The 14,839-nt window shown below is 40.9% G+C and overlaps 2 protein-coding genes across 2 annotated transcripts; one reads left to right on the top strand and one right to left on the bottom strand.

Annotated features, from left to right (window-relative positions):
• The first annotated feature begins 68 nt into the window (after nucleotides 1–68).
• Nucleotides 69–2,322, top strand: LOC120273046. The gene is made up of 2 exons (XM_039279683.1): nucleotides 69–222; nucleotides 1,463–2,322. Exons 1-2 carry the CDS (start codon nucleotides 141–143, stop codon nucleotides 2,131–2,133), a joined length of 753 nt encoding a protein of 250 aa, XP_039135617.1. The 5' UTR covers nucleotides 69–140; the 3' UTR covers nucleotides 2,134–2,322.
• A 6,862-nt stretch (nucleotides 2,323–9,184) lies between these two features.
• Nucleotides 9,185–14,636, bottom strand: LOC120273648 (pre-mRNA-splicing factor SYF1). The gene is made up of 7 exons (XM_039280328.1): nucleotides 13,232–14,636; nucleotides 12,800–13,125; nucleotides 11,997–12,181; nucleotides 11,732–11,902; nucleotides 10,462–10,662; nucleotides 9,933–10,184; nucleotides 9,185–9,849 (listed from the first exon to the last, which is right to left on the bottom strand). Exons 1-7 carry the CDS (start codon nucleotides 14,371–14,373, stop codon nucleotides 9,400–9,402), a joined length of 2,727 nt encoding a protein of 908 aa, XP_039136262.1. The 5' UTR covers nucleotides 14,374–14,636; the 3' UTR covers nucleotides 9,185–9,399.
• Between the last annotated feature and the right edge of the window lie 203 nt (nucleotides 14,637–14,839).

Below are 14,839 nucleotides of genomic sequence, written 5' to 3'. Positions count from 1 at the left end.
AATTGTCCTTCAATAATAGTATATATTAAAGGGTTATTAAAAACAATATAAAAAAAAGGTTTAAAAAGTAAAGTAAAAGGCGAAAAACCCTAGAAGAGAGTGAATACGATCCCCGAGCGAGAGCTTGGAGGGCGCTGGAAATGGCAGCGAGGCGATCAGCATCTCTTTGTCGCTCCCTCTTCCTTCGCCCCTCTGTGGCTACGCAGACAACCTCCCGACCAGGTCCTCTTTGCTATCTTCTTCTTCTTCTTCTTCTTCTTCTCTCTCTCGGATTTTGATTAATGCCTTAATTTTCCTAGATTTGATCTTCGTCGATGTTTTGTTGCTTCCTTTGATCTTTTATGTGGTTCTGATTCAAGAGATCAAGGAAATGCAGTCGTGAATAATGGAAAATTCGTGGACTTTTCTTTTTTCCCTTTTCATTATAACTATAAAAAAGAATTCTTTAATGTTTTTCTTCGGATTTACTGCTAATTTTCAAGAAATCAATTCCTTATTTTTGTTAATTTACATTGAATTAGATTAAGCTGAAGTTATATAGGTCATTAGTTGTGAAGAAATTGTTTGATTTTGGTTACCCTGCTTAATAATCAACTCAATCTGACATTTTAAATACTTTATAGCTTGATTGATGTTTACTTAGGAATCATTGAATTTGGGAATGAGGTTTATATGATCCATGAGTTGAATCTCAAGTATGAATTGTTTATATTGATGTATATAATTTATCAAGCATCATATGATATATTAGAAGCACTGTAAATAAGAGGTTGACATAGATTCACAGAAATGTCAAAATAGTCCTTCTGGTTAAATGCATAACTCTTGTTGCTTTTGATTATTTGAGTTATGAAGAACGGCGAAATGTGAGACCTTAGATACATTAGCCCAGTCCTATTAAATTATTGTCTCTAGGTATATATATGTATCTATATTGGTATGTATTCTTTGAGTGGCTTAAATTGTTCGGATTGAGACCCTTGAGTTCTTTTCTTACTGCTTATGAAATTTTTGTGTTCTGCCAGTTTTGCGTGGTTATTCGTTGATATGCATATTTGCATAAATGAGCAATAATTAAACCAAAACACTAAACTGTACTGTGAAACGGAAAATGTTTAGCCTCAATTACTTTTTAGGAATGATGTTTGGATATGGAATTGAGTTGCAATATAGTTTTCAGAAACATGTTTATATTTCCCACTTTTCAATTGTAACTAAACATGAACTTATTAGTATCAAGTTAATGTACTATACTTCTCTCAAACTGCTTTTAATCATCCAGATAAGAATGGAAGCAATGCTTGTTAAATTGTAGGACTCATAGATGTTTTCGCGTGCAACTACTTACTCGAAGCAATAGATGCTATTATTTTCTATTTGAAATCAGAAAAGTGAATAACTTTTTATTGCATGATAAATTGGATGGCCAAATACACTTTTACTGATCCTTCTGTCAAACCAGGTTTTCACCAATCCAGGAATGTAATATTGAATCAGTATTCTGCGTGCCGATCCTCCTTTACAACTGAACTCACTGGTTTATGCACTCAGAAGAGATGGGCTTCTCGAGCAGCAACAGCGGCAGCAGCACGAACTTCAGTAGATGACAACAAGATCAGCATCGGCCCGAAAAAAGGTAAACTCGAGAAAGATGCTAAAGAGACTGAAGTCATATACGAGGGTCCAATATCTTCGACCATAAAGAAAGTAAAGCTTCTGTCCCTCTCCACCTGCTGCCTCTCCGTGTCACTCGGTCCTGTCATAACATTCATGACCTCTCCTGAACTGAATGTAATCCTCAAGGGCGGAGTCGCTTCTACCGTGATCTTTCTCAGCGCTTCGACTACTGCAGCACTCCATTGGTTTGTTAGCCCTTACATCCACAAACTGAAGTGGCAGCCCGGTTCACCGACCTTTGATGTTGAGATGATGTCATGGCTGGCTACACCTCTTCCTAGAACTATCAGATTTGCAGATGTTAAGGCAGCAGATACAAAAAGACCTTTTGTAACATTCAAGGCTGATGATAACTTCTATTTTGTTGATGCAGAACATTGCAATAACAAGGCTTTACTGGCAAGGCTCACACCTGAGAAACCATCTGGTCAACAATCTGCTTTCAAGAACATCTGATTGAGGATAAACAGAGTGCTTTTATGTTATGGCGCAATATCAGTCTTTGAAATAGTTTGAAATTCCTTAATGCCTCAATAAAATTTTTTTAAGTGTTTTCTATGTATGACAAATAGCTGCTTGAGAGCTGTTTTGTATACTAAGCATCCTCTGATCAATCTGATTCAGTGATCAGGCCTTTTTGTTTAATCTGCTTCTTTTTTTTTCTTTTTAGTTGATGTTTTATCTCTGGCCAACGGTGGTGATGGTCTGTGTTAATTTATTTTTAGTTTCTTTGGGGCACATTTGATTTTGGCTTATTTATTATTATTATTTTTAATTTGTGTTTTTCCATAGATGTATTTTGTGGAGTGGAGGCATTTTTTTGTTGTTTTCTGAAAATTAATGCTTATGAAAAAGTGTACGAGTGTTTATTTGTTTATTAAGAAAGCAAAACCTAATTATTATTATTATTATTATTATTATTATTATTATTATTAGGGAAAATTACTGTTCACCCCTCGTAATTTTCAAAACTTCCCAAAAACCCCCTCCAACTTTTGCACACCCCGGACAGCCCTCCGTTATATTTTACATTCCTTTTAACCCCACGGTAAGTTGAAGTGGGTCCACGATATGAAATTTCTTTTTTGCTCTCGCAAAGGTGGGAAAAAAATAGCGTCAATCATAACTTTCTTTATCGATAGTTTTTTTCAATTTTTGCCTCCCTGCTTGCTTTTTCTCAAACAAAGTTTAGAAGGCTCATATCTTGTTCTTCTTGTTCTTGTTCTTCTTCTTCTTCTTCTTTTTCTTCTTCTCATTTGGTGTATTCAATTTTTAGCTCTTCGATTAAATTATGGAGAGTTTTTTTGTGCTATTGCTTTAGATACAACGGGGAGGGGACGAGTGCTAATGTTCACTGCGACTGACTTGGGAATCGATGTTAGCATTTGAAATATGTGAGCGATGGGGTCTCGATATTTCCCGTGTCGAGGTGAAGTTTATCACACCCGATGGACATAAAAACAGTATGTCTCATATAAAAGCGAGGTTGACTTCCGAGCATGTGTCACGTGCACTCCATCTTCAAATGTTACATTGTTGATCTTGTTGTTGAGACGGATGATGTGGCATCGTGATCCTCATCGAAAAGCGAGTTCTTCTCGTTGTAAGTTTCTTCTCGCTTATGTTTATATAGTTGTAGAAGTTAATTATTGTTTATTATCCCCGTCACTCGTTTACATTTATCAAGTTTCCATTTAAACACTATTGTCTCCGATTAACTTATTAACTTATTATTTAACGTTTTGTTTTTAACGTTTAAGATTTATGTTTATCGTTTAAATATTTTTTGTGTCTCTGTTTAAATATTGATCGTGTTCGTTTTAAACTAAAGTGTTGGCGGGAATTGAGATCCGGCAGCGCATCGTTTCCACATCATGGCGAGCTCGAGGGTGTGGCATGCCTTCCTTCCTCATCCGATCAAGTCGAAGTGTTGTCGTTGGATATTGGACAATGTTTTTGAAGGCGTTGAACATTTCAGAGGCGACTTAGGAATTTTTGCAATCAAAAGGAATTTTGACTTCAAATTCTGAAGAACGAGAAACACCGGGTATCGTGGAAGGAAGCTTCGACTTCAAAAATGGCGTATAAGGAAGCTATATTCCCCATACCGGACAATGACAGGGCCGATGGATGAAAAATCGTGACTGCGTTTTGCGACCGCTTTGTGACGAGAAGGCAACTCGGGTGTCCCTAGGCGAAAGAGGATCGAGTCGTGAGCGTCCCGAGGTCCGCAAGTTGCGTTGTAGCCATTGCCACGTTTCGGTCACGATCGCGGATCGTGGAATGAATCTGTTGCCGACTAGGCATTGTGTATATACTTCTTATTATTGTTTAAATATTGAACTTTATATTTAAATATATCTCTTACGTTTTAAATATTTTATTCTCTGTTTAACTGTTATTTTTATCGTTTAAAATAAATTTGTATCCGCTTAAAATGTACAACGGGATGGTGCTAGCGGTTCCCCAAGCGTAATTAATACACGCTCGGTTCCCCAAGCGTTTCCACTCCCGTCGCACATAAAAATCGGAACATTACATTACACTCTATAAGAGATTATTAAGTAATAAGGATATTTTAAACAGAAAATATTAAGTATATTTTTGTTGTAATTACATTGATATTATTAAATAATAAGGATATTTTAAACAGAAAATATTAAATTTAAACAGAGAAACCTAAACTTAAACAGAGAAAACGAAAGTTAAAGGGCAAAAGTTATCATTATACAGTTAAAATGAATGTTGATATTAGCCGATAATGAAAATGAAAATGAAACAGAACCCTACCCGATAATGTACCCTGCGGACTACAATATCATCCAACAAGAACAGAACCTCAAAACGAAACAGAATGAATTTAATTGAATTTAGATACATGTACATTTACATTGACAAAATTTGTCATGTTCTTCGGAAAAAAATGAATTGAATTTAAAAGCGGTTTACATTTGAAACTATTACACCTATACTAATGACTATGACCCCGCTTACGTACACTCCCTCTCCGGTTCGTTTTACACGATAAAAGCGGAGTTTAAACTAATTACATTGATATTTACACAATGAACTATATACTTAAACACCGAAAGTGTATGTTAAACAATGAATCTGGATTATTAAAGAAAGAATCGTGTATACAAATATAGAAAGAATGACTAAGAACTCGCCTGCAAGACTCCCTCCCTGGTCGTGATCGCCGGGTCCGCCTCCCTCCCTAAGTATGCGGGAAACATACCTTAATCGCAGATAAGGGACGTCAGTCTGCGGTACCCGTAGCTTCTCACCGGCGAGTAACTGCTCGATAAACCGCATGACATAGACGCTGCGATCGACACTTCCTTTTTCCGTCGTGGGGCTTCGATTGTCGTGAACAAGCGGGTACTTTGCGATCGCCGACTCGCCCAACTCCATATCGATACAGAGGTCGAATAGGTTCCGCTGTCGAGATATACAAGTTCATATTAGAATGCCGATTATTTACCGAACAATATTACACAAACACAAATTATTAAAGCACTTGCCATTTCTAGCGCGTTTTTATCGTATTCTTCGCTTTGGCATGAAGAATAATGCATGTATTTCTTTGTTTTTTTCATTGTCAGGGGCGACGACATGGAAGTGGCCACTCATAATTATCGGGAGGATGACGATGTCCACTTCATGCAAGTTCGCGCGGCATCTCCAATCATAGCCATCGTGGATTCATGTGCGTCGTCGCCTCGCTTTGACATGAACAAGGCCGAGTGGCGTGTGATGGAGGCGCGCTCTTATAACGATATGGCACTACGCTCATCGCTTTTGCAAGATACATACGAATCGCGTCCCATCACATCGTGCGTGACCATCTCCTTCCCTCGAGCGTGTCGAATAGATTGGCCCGTGTGGTGCTCGACGAGTCGTTCTTCCACACGATGCAGTCGTCGTGGTTGAACGGAACAAAGACATGTAAACAATGTTGTAAGTATAAAATTAAACGTTAAAGTATAAACTTTAAATTCTATATTGAATGTTTAAGCAGTAGCGGTAATATTTAAAAGGGTATCACTTATAAGTTAAATGTTATCTCAGAATTTTTAAACGTTAACGCTCCTACTTAAATGGTAACTAAAACAGTTTTAAACAATATCATAAAAAAACTTCAAACTTACTTGTCCATAGGGCGCTGAGGAAGATCCTTATCAACTCCCTCGCTCAGTACTTATTGAGGCGCGATTGGCAACGTATTTTTTTCTTCGAATGAAGACTTTCCAAGTTCTTCTACTTTTTATCGCTTCCTTTAATGGGAGGCACGACTGCAAAGATCAACCCGGAGACACTTCCTTACATGCTTCTTGTTCTTGTGGGATTGTGTCCGCCTCGATGCAGCAGCGTCGACCGTTGGTTCCACCGTGAATTCCCACTCGCTGAGGATAGACTCAACGACCTTCTCAACCGTGAGTTCCACGCAGCGCAAAGATCAATGGGAGACACAACGTTGTCTGGTTGTTCTTCTTCATGGATTGTGTCCATCTTTGATGCCGCGATCGCTCGCGCACGGCTCCACCAGTATGCATGATGTCGTCAACAACGTAGTCGACGATCTTTTTCCACCGCTGCAAACTCGGCGCCATCTTCAATCTCCTCCACCGTGATGGGCATGTCATCAACGTTAACAACATCGACCGCCCGATGGTGCTGCTGCCGATGATGCCGCTTATTATTTCATCGTCACCCGCAGACGCGGTGGAGACGGAGGCATTATTGTTTTCCTCTTTTTGCAAGCTTCTTCGAATGAGGCCGTCTTTGAAGGGCCACCCCGATGATGTCCTCGCTCGTCGAACTCCCGACGGCGTATCCGTCCCGGGTGCTTCATTTGTTTGAAGGGAAGCGCGATCGATTGATCGCGACCGGCCTTCCAACGCCTCCACCCGAGCGACATGCCGAGGGAACTCGGTCATCAAAATCCGCAAGCCTCGCATGAGAGTCTGCAGCGACATCCTCGCTTAGTGCCGGCAGGGGAGCCGCCACGTTCGGGGTCGACACGGTCGGGGAAGCCACGTCGGGCGGGGTGGGGAGGGCTTCTTGGCCCTCGACGACGCGCTTTTGGCCCCGAAGCAGGGAGAACGGCGGCCCGAAAGACGCAAGGAAGAGGTCGCCCTCTCATCTTGCCTTTGAGCAAGCGGTTCCCGGGAGCAATAGCATCCGACCGACCGGTTGGCCCGAACAAATACTTCTTCATCAAGATTCGTCGAACCAAATTTCGGAAACTAGCATGTGTAAAAGCAAAACAATCTTAGCGAAATTATTTAGTTTAAAACAATTAAAACTATATTTACACATGTAACTCAGTATATTTAAACGTTATAACCTATTGTGTTAAACGATAGAACAAACAAATTAAACATTAAACTAAAAAGTTTAAACGGTAGTCGAACAAAGTTAAACCGGTAAGTTATAATGTTAAACGATAGATGAATAAAGTTAAACGGTAAATGATATGGTTAAACGTTAACGTCTCACGCTAAACAAAATATTTTTTTGAATTATTACCTCTTTTCCTTCGAGAGATGACAAACTCGTCTCTATCGCCGCTCGCTTCCTGTAAGTATTTTCACCGTAGCACAAACGATCCTTGGGATCTCGTAGAACGGACTTTCTTTCCCGGCTCCGGCCACCGTAGAAACCGGATGTTAAGCGCCACCGTGCAACCCTTAACATACCCGTGTTGGTCTTCTTCCCCGCAGATCTAGATTGCACTCGGGTAGCGGCTTGTGGTATGTCCTCCATAAGCCACCATGCGTCGCTTGCGCCCATGCGTAGCGCCCATTCCGTGGTAGATCATCGACATAATCAACGATCCGCTTAGGAACCGAAAGCAGGAGGTATTTGGGAAGAGGATTGTACCCGTGAGATACACCATCGATGAGTTTGGCAAAATTCTCCTGCTCTCCCTCCGTCCAACGAGTTCTGAAGAGCTGCTCCCGATGGAGTCTCTCGTGTCTCGTGACGCCTTCGAGTAAATACCTCTTCGAAAAGTCGACCGTGTTTTCTTCTTCAAAACACGATCGCCTCCCCCATCGCAACGCAGCCAAGAACGATCGCCACATCTTCGAGCTCGAAAGTCGAGATGCTTTCCCCGATCCCGAATTTATTAGTGCGGTTATCGTATCTCCGCAGTAGAGTCAAGAAGGGCCCGCTCTTGGTATACGACTTCCAACTCAAGAATGCTCGTGAACGGTGTCCCTTCTGATGATTTCCCAGATGTCGAGGGATCATGTGAACTTTCGATTCGACCCACGGTCTCCACTACTGCTGTCAAGTAGCATCGCCCATTAAACTAGATTGACCGCCATAATCACAAGCCTCGCGACAATAACAAAGACATTGTTAAGCTGAAATGTAATTTGTTAAACCAGTAAACACTCGGCTCTTAAACACCGATATCATTTTTTTAAGCAGATGACGTATACTATTAAAAATGTAGATACAAATAATTAAACCGGAGACTAACTAACTTAAACCAGAAAGCTCATTGTTTAAACGGAGACCTCATTTTTTTACAACCGCAACCATATCAACCGAAAGGGTAAACGTAGATTATAAACATTACACAAAAGCACAACAATCGAAAACCATTTCAATCGTATACATAGACGAAAATGTAAAAACAAAAACAAAAAAACCCTAGCCGAGACATCTCCTCGAGACTAACAAAAACCCCACTCGATTAATCCCCTCGAAAGCTTCAAATGTCTTCCAACAAAAACAAAATCACAAACCAAAACCGAAAAAAATGTCTCTTCGTAATGTAATAGTTAACAAAAAACCATAATGAATACCTTAGACTCGCAGTGACTGAAATGCTCGAATACTTGCACGGGACTTCTTCTTCGAGACGCTGGAAAGGGAAGAGTCGCCGTGGGAAGAGAAGAGCTGGAGACGCGAGTTGAGTCTGAGTCGCGAGTTGAGAGAAGACAAGCATTGTAATGCCTAAGAAAACCCACCCACTTCCTCTCACACCGTCGAAATGGGTGCGACCCACGACTTCCCGCAAGGCATTTTTCGTCCCATAAAATTTTTAAATACACTCCGCTTTAATGCCAGCATGCACTTTTGGGGGTTTCAAAATCATGGAGTTGAAAAGGAAGGGGTTTTTGAGTATTCAAACCATGGGGTTTTTGCAATTTAGCAAAAGTTAGTAGGGTTTTTTTGGCAATTTCCACTTATTATTATTATTATTTTGAAAATTTTAGGTCTGACGAAAAATGCGAGTCTGGTATCAACCGCTTAAGTTAAAAAGATTCAATTCTTGAACCTAATTCACTTGCGAATCAAAGACACTAACAAGTAACAAGAAAATAAAAAACAAATCCACAAAAAAGATTAAAAAGAGTTTCATAGTGATCCCTGAAATAACTTCTAAGTACCTTTTAGTGTCAAAATTCCTGATTATCATAATGAACAAGTAACAATTAGTACTGATAAGCCAAGTCAAGACAACTAAATCAGTGGTAAAACTGGAAGCTAAGAAAGCTCATAATTTATATGAGAAAATTGTTATATAAGAACTAACAAAAGTACTATATCTTAATCTAACATACCAGTGGTTCAAAATAGACCAAGAATAGTCGACTGCAGCACTAAGAAGCAAAATATGTACAAGTTCTCTTCCACCGGTAATTCGACCAGTACAGCTCGGATGCTAATATTCTCAGTTCGAACTAATCATGCAATGTGAGACTACTGCCTCCTTTGCCTCTTTATTCTTTCAAGAGCACCCAAACTACTGTTTCCGCCATTTTCGGCAGCAGAATCTGCATCTTTATCTTTCTGAACTTGATGTGCGAGCTCACCGAAAACAGCAGCCGGAACAGCCTTTTGCGCAATTTCAACTTTCTCATCATCAGAATCACTTTCTTCAGGAAGCTCAATATCCTCATTATTTGCAGTCACCTTCCTTCCACCATCAGGTGTACGAATAACCCCTGGCTGTGAGTCTGCTCCTGCACTTACAAAGTTTACCTTTCTGGCACCATCATTAGCATTTGCAGTGGAAGACGGAGCTAACTGCCTTTCTAATGCAGCCATTTCATCTTCAGGAACCCCTGCTCTCTTTAGAGTGTCAACTGCAGTCTCTAGGTTTAGCTTCTGGTCCTTTTGCATCAAGTTCTCCGGGAGAATGAAGTGTGTCTGCAAAAATACAAATCAAAATAAGAGAAATGCTACCTGATTATCGCCAGTCTTGCCATGTTAAAATGGGCAGATAAACATACCTGACTGTAGCTAGCCGAGACACTACGGCTCATGCGAAGCATCTCCCTGAAGGTATCCTCATTACCATGTTGAACTTCGAAATCTTTCCACTTCTTCCAGAAAATGGGATCAGATCGTGGATCTGCTAATTGTGATGCAAACACGTATATAGCACGAGCACGGTCTATCTCGCCCAGGCTCCTTTCGAGTTCGGCGTACTTCATGGCCATTGCTTTTGCATCATCATCCGGGAGACCAGATTCAATTGCTTGCTGCAACATGCACAGATAAGTAATATTAGTGAAGGGAAGTGCTATTTTAGTAAGGGTTTCATGCTTATCACATCAAAGGCAAATATGGCATCATCATCCGAGCAAAAAATAAGCTTTCTTGCAAGCAAACAAAAAAAATCAGGTCGATTTTTAAAAATAATTTATGAACTGCAACCACATCAATTACTTGAAAGCCTCTTTTTGTTAGCAAATTTAACATAGCATCAGAATAGCTAATGCATAAAATGGTTTGAGCTACTGGGAGAGTGAATCTGACCTCATAAATTTCTCTCGTCTTTGGAACACCAAAAATTTCAGAAGCCCGAGCTATATAAATTTCATACATTTCTAGTTTTTCCTTTGCAGGAACAGCCTTCACTGCTTGGTTATAAACTTGCATGGCTCGTTTTGCCAGCCCGTGTTGTTCCTCCAACTTTGCATATTGCAGATATAGGGGTTTCACATCTTCTGGAGGTGTCTGAAAATAGGCGAGATAAAAAGGAGATATTAGTAACTTAAAAACAATGATCACAGGAGTCCAACGTAGTAAATTATGATTCCGAAATGAGGAAGGTAAAAGAGGGATTAGTCCTATAAGCCTTGTTCCTCAAAATATCCAAAATATACATGTACATATATAATACATTCCAGGAGAAGAACATTTTGAAGGATGATGGAAGGATTACATACATTATGTCAAGCTAACAATTTAGAAAACCAAGGTTGCTCTTGAAAGAAAGCATCAAATAGTGGTTAAAAAAACCTAAAATGAAAAGTATATCCAAACAAACTCAAGAGACATAATTTGACCGCAAAGCTGAAACATAATCATAAACACTGCAGTCTCCCTACATTATAATATTCATATTGATGGTGGTAATTAAAAGAACAGTTCATCAGACCAGTGTACAAAATGAAGCTTAGTGACTGAATACATCAATTAGGAATGATCAGAAATACCAATAGAAAACTGTGCATTTTTAATTCATGCCAGCCTGCCATGTTCCTTTGGCATAAGCATAGATTGAAACAGTTGTGTGACAAGCAAGATATTTAGTTGAAGGGATCTGTGTGTGTATGCAAGCACACGCAAGTGAGTGTGAGTGATTTTGCGTGATCCTATGGCATATGCACAGATTTAAACTGTTGTGCTACCCACTACGTGACAAACAAAATATTTTGTTGAAGAAACTTCGGTCAAGAAACAAATTAGTACGAAACAGTTTTGTAAAAGAAAGCCAACAGAAGAAATCCTTAGAAAGAAAATATTGTCAAAACTTCAAATACCAAATGTTGTTGAATAGACTAGAGTTCCCAATGAAAACACAACAGTGATCATTACAAGGCAAAATCATTTTTCTCAGGTAACAATCCTCGACATTCCCGCATTGCATGACAACAAAGAAACCCATAAAACCTACTGCATTGGCTATGTCAGACAAACAATGAGATTGTACAGCAAGTGATTGCAGAATAAGGTAAATTTTCCATGCATATGGCTTCAGTGGATAGATGAGGGGGAGATGCAGCTACAAAGTATCAAGTACCTTTTCAATGGCATGCTCAAACAGCTCTCTCGCACGTTCCAACTTTGTTGCTTTATATCTTTCCACAAACTTCTTAAGATAAGTGGTCCAAATATCTTTTACATGGGGATATTTAAATATCTTCACACCTCTTTCATAAACTTTGAATGCATCCTCAAAATATTTTTTTTCCTAAAGAACAAAACAGGAAATTATAGAGACTCTAAATTATCATAAACCAAATATAAACTTAGGGAAAAATGATGTGCATTTTGGCAATTCTTACCTCCAGTAACTCAGCATAGTTTAGTATAATCTGCGGGGTGGCTATTCTCAAATCAAGTATTCTCTCATAAACAGCACGGGCAGATTCTAATGTCCCAAGGCTTTCCTCTAAATCCACATAAAAGCTCCACAACCTTAATGATTTGTGCAACTTCATCTGCACTGGTTCATTTCCATCTGCAGCAACTGTGCAAATATAAAAAAGGAAAAAAAAACCAATGAGAATTCAGTTTAGAATCTTGGATGAGGTGCAAATTCACAATATTTACAGTAAAAAGATCACAATAGACGTATCTTCATTGTCCAAACTGGACATAATGATACACACATCTATGTCTAATCACACAAGCCCCACAATCCATCCCAAGCAGTATTTCTTATGTTGACTGATTGACAATTATAATTAAGAGAGCTTATGATGAGCAAAATTCACTATAATAATAGTAAAAATATATCAATAGATATATCTCCAATATCCAAACTCGACAGAGTGACATGCACATCAATGAATAAACATGCACACACCACAATATGTCTCAAGCAGTATTCTCTCATGCCCATTCTGATTGAAAGTTCATAACTCTCTGAGCTTATGATGAGATGTTCCAGATTGACAAGATAATTGGGAATGTTTGTTTTCAGAATACCAATCGACCAATCAAGCAAGAGTTCCTTGACTATAAATTTAATTGCTGTTAATAAAACAGACTGCGGTCAATCCTATAACTTTTAACACTCTCAGGCATGCACCTGATCAAGAGAAAACTCTAGAAACAACGAACGACGGAATTAGTAACAAATTACCTCTCCTTTTGACCTCAACCGAAGGCTCTGCAGTTGCACGTCGCATCAACTGAAGCGCACCCTTAAGATTCTGGTGCCTCAATTCCATTTCAGCCCATTCACACCAAACACTGGCAAGGTTATCAACCTTCTTGTAGTTAACCTGTGTAGCCTTGTCAAAGATCACTCTGGCATTCGCAAGATCATTATGGACTTCATATAACTTTGCAAAATCAACCCACAGGGTGTGAGGCTTCCCAACTGCCTTCATAGGGTCCACTGTCCTCACTGCCTCAGTGTAAGTCATTATCTGCTTTATTGGGTTGCCCATGTATATCTGCACACGCCTGCATTGCCAATGAATTTGGGATATTGGAATTAGGGAGAATTAAAATCAAATGATTACACTTTTGAGAGACATCAAGAAAATACTGCAAAAGGAAAGAAGCTCACTTGCGCCAGTTTTCTACGTTGTGAGGGTTCTGCCTCAAGTGAACACTGTTCTTCAGCTCAGGATACCTAGCGAGAAGGTGATCAAGCCGAGCCAACCTCAGATCTGTATCATCATCGTCATTCAACCAGTAATCACGGACCAGTTTGTCCGAAACCTTATCGTCATCCCCCTTCAAGCTCATAGTCTCCATCTTAGCCCTGAGAGTGCTCTCCTCAAACTGTGTGTAGGAGTCAAAGATGACTCCAAAGTCTCGGGCAGAGACGACAGTGGCAAGGCCTTCTTCAAAGATGTCGCGGGCCTTCTCAAAGAGACCCCTGCGGACATAGTAGTCAGCAAGGGAGGTCCAGAGACGGCCAATCTCGTTGGTGTACTTGCGAATGCCGCCACGTATGATGCCATCGACATTGATGCCGGAGATCTCTTTGGCGTGGTGGGTAAGGAGGTCGCAGAGCTCCAGCCAGAGTTGGTGCTTAGTCTTGCCCTTGATGGAGTGGAAGGAGTCGTCGTTGAGGACAGAGGCAAGGCGGTCGGCGGCCTCTTGCCATAGTTCGGAGGAGAGAAGGAAGTCGATAAAATCCTCTATGTGGGATGGATCAAATAGGAGGTACCGCCGGTAGACGCGAAGAGAAGTTTCGACAGGGACGCCAGGACGAGAGACGAGAGCGAGGTAGGAGGACCAGATACGATCGTGCTGGGTAACTGGCAGCGCGCAGAGAGCGCGATCATGCGCACGGCGAGCTCGGGTGAGGAGGCGCTGCTCGGAGAGAGACGTGAGGTACATGGTCCAAATGCGGGGCATCTTGTGCATAGTGACAAGGGCGCGCTCGAAGGTGTTGTTCAGGGAATCGTACAGAGGATGAGAGATTGGGAGAGGACGAACCTGGTCGAGCCGCTCCCGGAGGTAAGCGTGCCAGAGCTTGTAGCTCCCGGGGAGGGCCTTGAGGGCGCGCTCGTAGATCACCGACCGCTTCTTGAACGGCGCGTCAGCGCGCGCCACCAAGTATCGCCACCATAGCTTCAAGCTGAAGGGGTTCCGAAGGATCTCCTCCTCGTACAAGAGGTCATCTTGGCTAGGGTATAGATCTTCAGAAATCGCTCCCACCGCCGCCATGGATGGTGTTGCAGATGAGGTGTTCGACATCGGGTTGCAATGAAACCCTAGAACGGGGATTGTGGAAGAGGTTGAGAGAGATCACCGCCGGCCCCTTCGTTGATGGTTGTGGAGATTGGGAGGTGGAGCTGGAGATGATCGGAGAGCGGAGAATGGCCGGCGAGCGACGGGGAGAGGGTTTCGATCTGTGGGTGATGGCGGAGAACTCCGAGCGAGAGGGATAGAAAGAGATCGAATGAGATCAAAGCGCGCTTTGGGTTTTAACGGGCCGGGCTTGTAATGGATCCAAGGGCTGAGCTTCGTTGGACTGGGCTGGGCTAGGCCCATTATGGTTTAGTATTTTATTATTTTTTTATTTAGTGTTTTTTTTTAAGAGTCATTTTTTATTTTAACCCATCAAATAAAAATATTTTGATTTTCAAATGTGAATTAGTGACTTTGGTTTAGTTAGGATATTCAAATTAATGTGAATGTGTTTCATAGTAGTCAAAGATTA

This window comes from Dioscorea cayenensis, chromosome 12 (genome assembly GCF_009730915.1).
Source record: "Dioscorea cayenensis subsp. rotundata cultivar TDr96_F1 chromosome 12, TDr96_F1_v2_PseudoChromosome.rev07_lg8_w22 25.fasta, whole genome shotgun sequence".
Taxonomy (NCBI): Eukaryota; Viridiplantae; Streptophyta; class Magnoliopsida; order Dioscoreales; family Dioscoreaceae; genus Dioscorea; species Dioscorea cayenensis.
This window is presented reverse-complemented; position numbering and strand designations above follow the sequence as displayed.

Excerpts from the sequence above, each read along its gene's own strand:
- LOC120273648 (XM_039280328.1), bottom strand. The coding sequence starts at position 14,373 with ATGTCGAACACCTCATCTGCAACACCATCCATGGCGGCGGTGGGAGCG. Across the intron at positions 12,182-12,799 it reads GGTTGAGGTCAAAAGGAGAG|TTGCTGCAGATGGAAATGAA; the intron begins GTAATTTGTTAC and ends ATATTTGCACAG. Across the intron at positions 10,185-10,461 it reads AGACGAGAGAAATTTATGAG|CAAGCAATTGAATCTGGTCT; the intron begins GTCAGATTCACT and ends TGCATGTTGCAG.
- LOC120273046 (XM_039279683.1), top strand. The coding sequence starts at position 141 with ATGGCAGCGAGGCGATCAGCATCTCTTTGTCGCTCCCTCTTCCTTCGC. Across the intron at positions 223-1,462 it reads GCAGACAACCTCCCGACCAG|GTTTTCACCAATCCAGGAAT; the intron begins GTCCTCTTTGCT and ends CTGTCAAACCAG.